A 13,018-nucleotide genomic window follows, 5' to 3' on the forward strand; every position below is an offset into this window, starting at 1 on the left:
AAAAAGGTTGTTTTTTGACAGTAGTTTTGCAAAACAGAACACAAAACTTTCATTTTATGTCTGAGTTTCATAAGAAAATATTACAGCTGACAAAACAGATATATCCCTGTTTATCATCATTCTACTGATTCGTGTATCAGTGACGGTGGTCATGTCAAATGTGACAGCTGAGCAGAGCTTCTCAACCCCTGTTGACTGAGACCTCTCTGCAGTCGTTGGTGGTAAAATGATAACCATTTCAAAGGAGTAACAAGAAAAATTTTGTTATTTTAAATAAACAGAACTAAAAAATAGTTTTGTGAAGAACTAAAGGTATCTTTTAGATGGACTATGGTATGACATTACACACTATATCTTTGTGTTTTTCTCCAGTCTCTTGTTTACATAGGCCGCCATTAAAATCATTGTTTGTGCTGCTTTGGTTTCTGAAATATTAAAGATTGTTTTTAGGTCATCCGGAGCAGTGCTGTAGCCGGAAATTGCATTTCTGTCAGGCCTAATAAAAAATTGGTGGGCCAAATAATTGTAGTTGAAAGTGAGTTTATTTGTAAGTTGCAATGTCACTAATTAATGGTTGCCGTCGCATCATCAATCCAGACACACAGGACACACAAAACCGTTTTTTAATGAATGGAAAACTTCTGCTATTTTCTTTTATTAAACACAATATTAGAGTTAATGGTCCTGCTGCTGAGTTTTTCTCTGATCTGCTCCTGCTCTTGTAGATTGTTACATTTCTTATCCTTTGTCATCACCTGTCACAGCATCAGGTTTGTCATCTTAACCTCCAACCTGACCAGACGTTATTTGTGCAGGGCGCCTCCAAGTGCATAAGTGCACATGCTGAAGGCTGAGTTTGAAGTTGTTCTCCAAGCAGATGTTTTATGTTTGTGCTCCAAGTGGACCCAGTGAAGCATGGACTCCTGCTTCACCTTTAACCCACTAGCAAGTCTTAAGCCTACAGGAAATAGCACTTTTATGTCGTATCCCCAAATTCTATAAGTATAGCCGCAGCCCTTTCGGCTCTGCGCCTCACTTTTCTACACAGCCTAGATGACAATAGAAACCAACAGAAACCATATTTGGGAACTGATTATCTGGTCGCAGCATACTTTATGTTCAATGATACGAGGTTGAGGTGGTGAGGGGATGGGAAACAATTTGTCTTTTCAGTTCTGCAGTCAGTCTCAAAAATGGCCACTAAGCCACTGGAATGTTCATATGTTGCAGAATTTAAACCTATTCTTTAAGTAGTAGTTTAAATGTGTGAATTATATGGTATGGTTACAATGTCAACATTGATAACAGCTGTAAAGAAAGTCTGATTCTTTTACACATAGGAATAAGATGACAATAGTTGTGATATTTCTAAATACAGAAAAACTGAATTATAGAGAACAAAATTACTAAAGAGTAAGAATTTCAAACTGTAAGGGGCCTGTAATGGATATTAATAATTATCAATTAAGTGAGCACACCCCTCATGAAAACAAATGATGCATCGTTTGTCTTTAAGTTATTTATTCAAAGGCATGAGCGTTTGAGTGTCTCTGTCCCCCAACGCAGTCAGGAAACAGAGCAATGAGAAAAAGAACACACTTAACTTTTATACATTCTGGGTTAACAAAGAAAATGGGAGTAATTACAGAGGAGTGCAGCCACTGGTATGATCCAGTTCTTATCTAACTCAACTCCTCTCTGTGTCCTTGGATGTGGAAACACAGTAGTAAATCTGTAAGCATGAGAGCTTCTTTCACATTGGAAAGTTATGCAGGTGCATCCAGAGAAGATATGATCAGAGTTACATACATCAATAAAATTTTCCACAACAGGCCATAATAATAATAACAATAATAATAATAATTTTAATGATAACAATAATACATCAAACTTATATAGCGCTTTTTTGGACACTCAGAGATGCTTTCCAACAAAAAAAACTGAAATATACAAAAAATCATACAACAGAAAAGCAAGTTTAAATAAGTGGGTTTTGAGATGAGATTTAAAGTTCTCTAATGAGAAAGTTACATCAGGAAGTTATTGAACTTTCCTACTGAGAATGTGGAGGCAATGTTATCTTGTGGTTTAGTGAGTTTTGTAAATGTAGAAAATAAAGTGTGGGGGTTTGAGAAATTAGAATGGATAATGTTTGAGTAGAATTTGGAGCGGGCAGATTTGAGTCCTGTGGTGCAATTACACACTGTTTAAAGTTATTTAATGTTTATTAAATAACCCTCTGTCTGTTAAGTATTGTCTAGTGATAATCACCTCTTAAGCTGATATCAAGACAATGGTTGAAAGGGATGAATTTGAGCACTAGCGATCTTTTAACAGCAAAACCTGCACACACATAGAATAAAGGAGTGACAACTTCTTTTCAAGTCCAAGAATTTAATAACATAAATAAAATGAACATCCAGAGAACATCAGTATGCAATGCTGTTTATCTCAATTAACACAATATTTTGATTAACAAATGCTCTCTACTAGGCTAGTGAAACGTAACTAAACTACTAAGCAAAATGAAGATAAAAAGAAGCCAAGCTAAGGAACTATTTACACGCAAAAACAAAAGACAAAACAAAAGTGGTTGGTCATGATCAGAATAATCCGGTGAATCCTTGTTCACTACAGATCTGATTAAAAACATGGAATGGAGTTAAAAACATCTGGCATGTGTTTCAATCCATTCACAGTGCAAAGCCCAAGTTAAACATTCTGAAGACTGATTTGCCCAGTAAAATCATTTAAACCCTTATGACAGAGTTTGTTAATGCAATTCTCTCTCCGGGCGTCTGGGGTCGCTGTAGCAAATCGATGGCTAAAAGGTTACAGCATAAAGTTATCAAAATTGCCTTTACACCAACATTAATATTCAATATTAATGCGGGGATAAGGTTCATAGCACCATCAAAAGATGGCGGAGCTGAACGATTAAGCTTTGTACTTTAAAACAAACCTCTTTTTGAAATGTCCGGGACCGGATGTTAGCGAGGCTAATAGCATTAAGGTAACGTGCGCTACCTCTGTGAGCCCTTTGTTCTAAAGCACCATGTGTCCAAACAAGTTACAAACATTTCCCAATAAACCTTTTAACTTCTCCCAAAGCTCTTCCTGTCCAAATCTGTGTTTTGCCTCGTGTGAGTTTTGTTCAGTTTGGCCATTCCAAGGAAGAAGCGTTGGAAGCAGGGAAGTCGTTGGTTTGTCTTGGCAGGCTAGCGTTTAGCTCTGCAGCCATGAGCTAACCCACAGCATGGTCGCGGTCGGAGGCCTGGTCTCTGCCACGTTCTCTGACTTGGGTGCAGCCCGATTTAATAGTCTGATCGCTCAGCTTGTCTGGTGAGGGGAGGCATCCACAGTCTCTTGTCTGCTTTCCTGCAACAGCTGACAACAATGAACAAAGCTGTTTTTCGGTAATCTGTAATCAGAGTGAAACTTAGCTCTGTCCCAGTGTGTTGTTTATCCGGATTCAGCCAGGTCCTCTATTGAAACAGGCAGACGACTTTAGCAGACCCTGGATCAAGCATGGCTGGTCCAGGCACCTTCCTTCAGCTTGTGTAACGGGCAGGCCTGTGCAGGGCCCATGGTCCGAAATGGTTTTCTGGGGCCTGTTCTTCGTACGTCGCTAACTCAGTTAGCTGGATTTGATTGTTGACAATTTGTATGATCTTGGATTGTTCGCGAGCAGGCTTATTTCATGTAAACAGGATTAGATCGCAGCTTTATAAGCAGAGGAGATGGGAAGTCTGTCTTGTCTTGTCCATTTTTACGACGGCAACCATTTGCGAAAGGTGCAAGAATAATTTCAGAGCTTCTTGAATTAATCGCGTATTGCGCAATAGACAGGATCCTTTAGCGCAGAACGACAGTGTAATTGAAGAGAGATTTTTCTTGGTGGCTGTTACAAACAGACAAACACATCATTTAACAGTGGCTTTTAAAGAGGAAAAAGTTGTGTTAGAGCCATACATAGAAAATATTTAAGTTATTTGTATGATGGTTTGCTTTTTTATTTTTATTATATTCAGTAAGAAGATTTGTTCAGGCCATTTTATTGTGAAGTTTAGTTTTACTTTCAAAGGCCTGCTTCCTGTCGAGCTGTATATTGTATTAGAAAAAAACTATGGATGGATAATCTAGACACAGAGCAATGCAGTTTTACCGTGCAAACTGTGTATGACTTGGAAAAGGAAAAACTTCATTTTTTATAGATAAACAATTTTTTGTTAAAATTCCCAGTTTGCATGCGTCCTTTACTTCCAGTGTCTAAGGAATGACACTGATATTGGATCTTTTGCCATAACAAGTGGCTTTTTAAAATAAAGAATAATAATTAAAGGCTACAATTTTATAGAATATTCTTGTATTTCACTTTTACTTGTCGTACCTATGTTTTAGTGGGTCGCATGGAGGCTCTGACAAAAGAGAACAAAGTAAATATGAAATTATTAATATGCAAAAATACATACAGTAGGACAGCACTTATGCATTTAATTTGTCTATTTTTTGCCAGCCCTGTCTCCTGGCTTTAGCAGACTTTGAGGTGTTACCTGTCGTTTTAATTAATGACTCAAATTCGGCATAACCTTCCATTAAAAGCTTGTGTTCTGCTTGGGAGAAAAACTGTGGGCGTTCTTTGTTCATGCTGAACAGCCAATAGCAGCGTTGCTGATCATTGTTTCTACTATCGACACATTTCCCCTTTTAAAGCGACGCATGAACGCACAGTTATCTCAGATAACTCAGTCTAGCCATACTAATCATAAACAACAGGTGTGTTCGAAGAACCCAATTAGCCAGATCATGATTAGCCGGATGAAATCATCTTGGATGTCTCATTTGATCTCAGATGAGAACGAAGAACGGGACCCTGGTCTGCTCCAGGACGAGGTGGCCTGAGCAGCTTGTCAGGAGAAAGTCTGAAGAAGTCTGGGGCTGCAGGAGAGAGAGGCTCTTTGTCTGTGGGAGGAAGGTGTTATAGCAGGCATCCTGCTGAGAGAGAGAGAGAGGCCGTCCCCACTGGCTCTCTCTCCTCTGTGGCTGTGTCATCAGAATTTAATCTGATTCAGTCAAACCATTTTGATGACTATGGCGGTAATATCACAACAGTGCTGAGTTGTAAGTGTTGACAGAATGTTTATAAGGTTGGACATGGACAATGAGACCAGGTTTTTTTAAGAGAAGCTCAAATTTACTGCAATTCTTTTTGAGTTTGTGGAGTTCAGAGGTTAACCATGGGGCTGAGATGGAAAAAGAGACTGTAGCAGTTTTAAGAGGGGCTAACTGATTAAGGCAGGAGGAGAGAGTGTTGTAAAAACGGACCTGATCAGTGACAGTGGAATCAGAGGGAAGACAGGAGCTAGAGATTACAGTGGATAAAGAGGAAGAAAGTGTGTCAGGAGAGAGTGACTTCAGATTGACTGAAACTCTTCAAATAGGTCATTACTTTGTAAATATTCACATCTTTAATTAGCAACCACTCTCTCAAGAGTTTTAGATAGGAAAAGAAGATTAAATATAGGTCTGTAATTTATTAAGTCATCTAGATCAAGAGATGGTTTCTTACATAAAGGTTTAATAACGGCTACATTAAAAGCCTGTGGTATATATCCATTTACTAAGGATAGATTAATCACATCTGAAATGAGGTATTTAATCAAAGGGAATACTTCCTTGAATGGCTTGGCTGGGATCGGATCTAACATACAGGTAGCCAATGATTTTATTTTTAATAGAATCAATTTTATTTATGAAGAATCCCATAAAGTCATCACTGCTAAGAGATTGGAAGGATCAACAGTGCTCTTACTCTGTGTAAGTTTGGCAACTGTACTAAAGAGAAACCTAGGATTATTTTTATTCTCCTCTATTAATGATGAAAAATATACTGCTCTAACTCTGCAGAAGGTCTTTTTATACAGAATAGTAGACTTTTTTTCCAGATTAGGTAGGATTCCTCTAGATGTGTAGAGCGGCATTTTTTCTCAAATTTCCCTATCATTGTGCTTCAAATAATGCAGCTCTAAATTAAACCAGGGAGCCAGCTTCCTGTGAATAATTACCTTCTTTTCCAAGGGGGCTACGTTGCCTAATGAAAATCACAATGTGGAAGAAACACCGTCCACAATAGCATCGATTTGTGAAGGGGAAGATATAACATTGCTGCCATCTGCTGGGTATTTCTTTGATACTGAGGAACTTAAAAGGGGGACAGACTCTTTAAAGTTTGATGCAGCATTATCTGATAATTATCTACTATAATGAAACCAGTTATCAATGTAGCCCAAGTCGTTTTCAGGGCACCACCTAGACAACCAGTGGTTGAATTATGACATGCGGCTAAACATGTCATCACTGATCAGATTAGGCAGGGGACCAGAAAAAATGATGGAATTCAACATTGTTTTAGCAAACTTACACACCAAAGCAACACTAGCTTTAGTGACCTTGGATTGGCATAACTGAGTGTCATTACCACCAGTGTGACGGTCTTACTATATTTATGCTTATCCGTAGCCAGCAGTTTCAGATAGGATTTGATGTCGCCCCATTTTGGCCCCTGGCAGGCATTTGACTATGGTCCCTGGTGTCTCTAGTGCCACGTTTCTGACTATGGAGCTGCCAATTACCAAAGTCGACTTCCAGGTGGTGTGTCGGTGGGTGGGGAAGATCTGTTAGAAACCCAGACGGGTTGGTGGTGACCCAGTGGTTAAGATGTAGAACTATGCTTCCTACGTATTGTCACTCAGTCGGCCTGTATACCCTGCTTCATGGGTACTTTGCACTAGCTAAGGGGCTTTGCACTAGCTAAGGGGCCTCGGCTATCTGCTGGTTCTTCATCAGCGTGGAGCCTGGCCTCCAATTGTGACACCCTTGCCTCCAAAGCTCCAAAAAACACTACATTTATTACACGTACCATTATCACTAAAGGAGGCAGAGGAGTAACTAAACATCAGACACAGAGAGGAAGATAGAGGGGGAGACTTAGAGATAGATAAGCTAACGGAAGGATAGGTGAGGAAGCCATAGTAAGGCTAAAGCTAGGCTAGCGACCTCTTACCACCCCAAGAAAAGTAAACCATGTGAAACACAAGGAGTTCCCAAACGTGAAGTGCAGCAACAGAGAATGTGTTTTAAATGTGCTTGTGTGTTAGAAAAAGAGAGATGTCATAGCAAAGAGATTTAAGATAAAATCGAGAGCCTGGAACACCAAATCACAATTCACACCGCAGCAACAGAAAACAGGAAGTGACGCAATACGCCTTAACGCAATCTCAGCAGTTTAACAGCACCTACAGTAGGAGAGCTTTATGAATATGCATGGTATGGTTTGGTAAGTTCTAAAAAATTAGAATGTGTAATAAAGTAAAAGTCCAATATACAGAAAAAAAACATGGAATGTAAATATATGAACAGATATGCAGAATGATGTCAGCATATTACAAGAACCGGTTCTTGTAATGCAACAGTATGCAGCATGCAGTGAACGCAGTAAGCAAAAAAACTGTTCTAAATCTCTGAAGCATACATGTTTGAGAAAATAAAATTTAAAATTAAGTTTTCAAAAGAATACATTGACTTCTGGACTTTTTTTATATAGGACTGTATACCCCACAGTTTTCACTGTGCGATGTCAATCTCTATCCCATGTTGGAACAATTGGAACAATTTCAAATTATAGGGAAAAAAGGATAAATAAATCAGTTTTGTGATTACGTTAAATTGATAATATAGTCAATCCCCTATGAGATTATATTGTCTGTCCTAAAATTAGAGCAAAATCAAACTGAGGAGTTGCATTTTCACAGTGTCCTCAAAACCATCTTAATCACATTTGTAACCAGGATTGTAATTTGTTACTTTATACATTCATCCATCCATCTTCCGACCCGCTTAATCCCTCATTGGGTCGCGGGGGTTGCGTGCTTGCGTGCTTGCTTGTGCCTATCTTCAGCGTTCACTGTGCAAGAGGTGATGTACACCGCAACACATAGACAGACAGGACAAACAACCTAAGGACAATTTAGAGAAGCCAATTAACCTAACAGTCATGTTTTTGGACTGTGGAAGGAAGCCGGAGTACCTGGAGAGAACCCACGCATGCACAGGGAGAACATGCAAACTCCATGCAGAAAGACCCAGGGTTGGACTAGAACCCAGAACCTTCTTGCAAGGCAACAGCACTACCCACTGCGCCACTGTGCTGCCACCTTTATACATTCAGTTGCAGTATAATATTTCTTTAATGTCAAACATTCATTTAAAATCTAAAATATTGTATTAATCCCAAAGCAACGCAGCAATGGTCACCGTTAAGTCATTTAAAGTTGTTGTTTTTTTCCTGCTTCTTGGTGAAGGCGGACACTTTTCTTTTCTCTCCTTCTCTCCTTTTGTGTCTCCCTCCCCCAGTTCCCTGCCTGCTTCTGTCAGTCTTTTTTGGAGCCTCTTTTTACATATCTTTCAAACTATATATAAATCATGGATCTGGTCAGCTGTACTCTCAACGCAATTTATCAAATTTTCTCAACGAGAAGAGAGGAACATGTGCAGTTGGAAGACACACGAGCCTCTTTCCACACGGTGGGTCACGAGGGGTGCTGGTGCAAATCTTCAGCTGTCAATGGGCGAGAGGCGGGGTATACCCTGGACAGGTCACCAGTCTATCCCAGGGCAACACAGAGACAAACAACCATTCTCGCATACTCTCACACCTAGGTCAGTTAACTTAACAGTCATGTTTTTTGGACTGTGGGAGGAAGCCTGAGTACCTGGAGAGAACCCACACATGCACAGGGAGAACATGTAACTCCAAGCAGAAAGCATGGACTTGGACCCAGGAACTTTTTGCTGCATGGCAACAGCGCTACCCACTGTGCCACTGTGCATCCCCAAATTGGCTTCCCTGCTATCTTAATTTCTCCTGTATGTTATATAAACAAGACGCTCTGTGACCTATAACTGAGCACACTGGACTGCCTGATAACGTTCCATCACTACTAAGGACTATGACTGCAAGTGCTATCTGGAACAGTTTACAGACAAACACACACACGGGATATGATTACACTAAAACACATGGGAACACACACAGCCTCTACTGTGCTTTCTTCCCTTACTATGCTGCTTTCTGTTTTAGCTGTAGTACCAGAAAGGTTAGATCAGAGACCTCAAGCTTTAGATTTATGAATATAAACAATTGAGCTTTGAATTTTTAGTGATGAAACTCATTCCAGTGAAGCAATGAAACAAAAGAAGTTATTCTAGTTGTATTTTTGGAAAGGTTGGCCAAAATTACTTTAGATCAGAAATCTCCAAGAATATACTTGGCTTATTTCTTCTAATTAATAGAAACAATTAGGTATTTCTGTATGTTTACTAATGTATGAAAGAAGTCTAGTCAAGGATTTATTTAGCTTATTCCTTTTTCTGTTCATGTACAGCACTTTGAATTGTCTTGTTACTGAAAAGTCCTATATAAATAACCTTGCCTTGCCTTAGATTTTTTGCATTCCAAACACAAGCAATGTTTCAAACTGTGTGTTGAATGTTTGTATCTTTATTTGATGATCAGACTAATGTTTTTCCCCCCAGGTAGTGGAGGACTGCTACAATATTTTGAAGGAGTATGGCTTCCGCTTTGTGAGAAGAGGACCTATCTTTGTGAAGGGAAAGGGGGAATTGCTCACCTATTTTCTTAAAGGAAAAGATAAACAAGGCTCCTTTATTAATGGTTCATCTGTCACTTTGCCACACCAAGTGGTAGACAGTTAAAGTCCTCATGTTTTTAGACAAACACTTTCTGTTCCATCCCTTTGTGCAGTGTCAGCCCTCTGTCCAAGGTAAATTTCTCCCAAGGGAGAGAAATAAAGAGACGTTAACATGACTTTTAAAAGCCACATCTATAGTTTTTTGAATGCTACAACAGGAAAGGGAGAAACCATTTGGTTACAAAGATGTATTTAAAAGGTGTTGAAGGCCGTGATTTAAAGATGTTTACAAATAATGTCTGCAACTCATTATTTGAATTCATTTTGCTTTTAATTTTGAAAAGTTAAAAAGATTGATGTCCACATAGTCCACGTTTTATGCAAATTTCAAGTTGACTTACATTATTCACAACAATATTGAATACGAAAGGCAGTTAGTCATACCATGCATAGTTTAAACTGCACATTCAAATGCTGTTTAAAAAGACAACTTATTTTTATTGTTGGAATCAGTTATGATTAGAGAAGTATTAACGCTGCAGGAGCATATGGTATGCCCAGATTTTTCTAGGATCAGATTTTAAAAATAGGCTCATCACCTGAAATTTATGCCAATACAAAAATGTTTTGAACTGTTTGCCAACTTGTATTTGGTGCTCGTCTTTAAAGCACTGAACATGTTTAAACATCGTGCATAAGGACTGGAACAGAGTTTTTTCTTATACATTGCTCATGTCAATGATGAGCTGTAAGCCCTGCTCCTTTGAACAAGATCTTTTTCCCTATTACAATACCACTAATGACTTGCCCTCCCCACACTGAAGATTGTACACCTCCAGATGTGTGAATGTTTAGCCTGTATGTTGGCGCATTAGTTATAGAGTGCATCCTGGCTTTATTCTCTCAAGCCCTCTCAAGAAAAATAGTGGTCACCATGCTGAAAAGGTGTCTTTGAGGAACCCAGCCAATAAACCTGCATCAGTTACACCACTGATGTCAAGAAAAGTCTCCAAATGTTCCAGCAAACTATTGTGCTGCCAAATTCACCACAAGATAAGGTAAGAGTATATGAATCAAGCAGTACCTGTCACAGCTCTTGGTGCAGGATCACTTTGGTTTTAGTGTTGAATTCAGTTATAGCTCAAAGATGCTGCACTAATCCATTTCTGTGAGTCACTTTGTTCTGGTGGACAAGCAAGTACACTTATTCATACTTTTCCTGTTATAGTTGAACAGCTTTATTACACTCAGAGATATAAAGTTGTCACTACAGCCTCTTAGGGTGATAATGTGTGCCATCTACTTAGTAGAGAAGATAAAAGGAACCAAACAAGGTAAAATGTCGTTTTTCAACTTCTGCTCATGTTCTGACATGTAGTTTTCTTCATCCATACCTTTGACACTATACTCTGACTTGGACTTTGGCAGAATCAGGTGGAATAGTACAGATGACGACATTTACAACACATGATTTCTAATCAGGTAGATAGTAAGGTATGAATAAGGCCTTACTCTGATATAGCAGTTATGTGCTTCAGGCTGCCCAGGCAAACTGCTTTGTTAAATGGTAAATAGCCTGTACTTGTATGGTGCTTTGAGTCAAGAGGACCCCAAAGTGCTTCACACTACATTCAGTCACTCACGCATTCACACACTGACGGTGGTAAGCTACATTTGTTGCCACAGCTGCACTGGGGGCAGACTGACAAAAGTGAGGCTGCTATACAACGTGCCCTATGACCACCATCAAGGCAAAGCAGGTGAGGTGTCTTACCCAAGGACACAATGACTGAGACGGTTGGAGCGGGGGTTGAACCAGCAATCCGCCAGTTACAGGACAAACTCCCTAGCACCTGCGCCGCTGTTGCCACACAGATTAATCAAAGTCTGTATTCAGTCTTGTTTTTCCTCTAATAAATGGTCCATAATTATTCTGAATCGCGTCCTTTTATATTTGTAGTCATTTACAGATTGTGTTTTGACCAGGTCATCAACAGCACATGAGCACAATAGTGGACTATACTGTTATGGAAATATATAATAATTTTTCGTGTATTTTTTAAAGCAGTAAAAGTTACCTAAATTCTCATCATTAGATCACAATTTAGCTTTTTCATTCAAGCTTTTGTACATACCAGGCACAAAGAAGCACGGGAGGTTTTATGGGGGACCTTTCAAAATGGTACACGGTTTGAAAGCTTTTTTTTGGTTCTTAATGTTTATTTCGGTTAACTCCTAAGAAAACACCTGGGCTACTAGTTAAAAGTTAGTTCCTGAAGTTGGCATGGGAGAACGGGCCTGCGCCTGGAGATTGAATGTCTGCAGAGACTTTACCCCTCCTCGGACATTTCGGGAGGGGCCACTCAGTCTAATTAAAATTAGGCTCCTGGGCTGCATCGAGCAGACAATAGCTTACAAACGCTTGGAACAGACTTCGGGTTATATTACATGAGCTGTAAGATTACGTTGTGTTGTCTCCCTTTTTAATTCCAGTTGTAATAAATATGAGTATATTTTAAGTGTTTTATCTCTTATAATTGTTTTCTTCCTTTGCTGCCAAATCTCCAAACCGGGTGAGACGAGCCGTAGTGAATGAAACAGGAAGAACTAGAGGCTGTCTTATCAGTACCTAACCGTTATTTGTCAGTCTGTACACTTCCAGTACTGTCCTGAGTGAGGGGTTGTTGGCAGGACCAAAGTGCAAACAGGAACTTCAGAGCAGCATGTTGAGTAAGAAGATTTAATGAATAGACATTAAGACTTGCAAAAGTAGGACACATGGATGGCATCTTTCAAACTACATATAAATCATGGATCTGGTCAACTGGACTCTCAATGCAATTTATAACATTTTCTCAATGAGAAGTCTGAGCGAAAGAGAGCCCCTGTGCCCGATGGGACATGTGCAGCTGGACACACAGTGGGAAGAGAATTGTGTATCTGTCAATTTTGTCGGACGAGGATGTTGAAAATATGTTCAAAATTGGACTTATGATAACACAATTTCTGCTTTTTGGAGCTAGCAGTTACTTGGGGTATCAAGAAATTCTGAAAATTTGGCGGCTGTTTTAGCCCATGTCAAGTCTACGTGAACTATGTGAGGGATATGGCCGCTACTAGTACTCCGACTGAAATGCTGTGTAAGCAGAATTGCAGGTTAGCTGCAGTTTCTGAGCTTGCTGGCAGAATGGGAACAATCTTGGAGAAAGCTTGAAGCTGGACTCTGGCAGACCACAATTTTGGCTTTTTTGAAATCGCCATTGAGATGTACCAGTGAGACTTTAAGGCAGACAGAAAAACAAGAGTCT

The 13,018-nt window shown here is 39.5% G+C and overlaps 1 protein-coding gene across 9 annotated transcripts in view; it reads left to right on the forward strand.

The window, feature by feature from the left end:
* Positions 1-12,232, forward strand: part of adcy3a (adenylate cyclase 3a) — a 232,927-nt gene extending 220,695 nt beyond the window's left edge. For all 9 annotated transcript variants that reach the window (XM_036133327.1, XM_036133331.1, XM_036133330.1 and 6 more), the window contains one exon: positions 9,595-12,232. In XM_036133327.1, coding sequence (XP_035989220.1) covers positions 9,595-9,774 — 180 coding nt within the window. In that variant the 3' untranslated portion in view covers positions 9,775-12,232. The remainder of the gene's footprint in view (positions 1-9,594) is intronic.
* The last annotated feature ends 786 nt before the right edge of the window (positions 12,233-13,018 follow it).

The sequence above is a fragment of the Fundulus heteroclitus genome, unplaced genomic scaffold (genome assembly GCF_011125445.2).
Source record: "Fundulus heteroclitus isolate FHET01 unplaced genomic scaffold, MU-UCD_Fhet_4.1 scaffold_61, whole genome shotgun sequence".
Lineage (NCBI taxonomy): Eukaryota > Metazoa > Chordata > Actinopteri > Cyprinodontiformes > Fundulidae > Fundulus > Fundulus heteroclitus.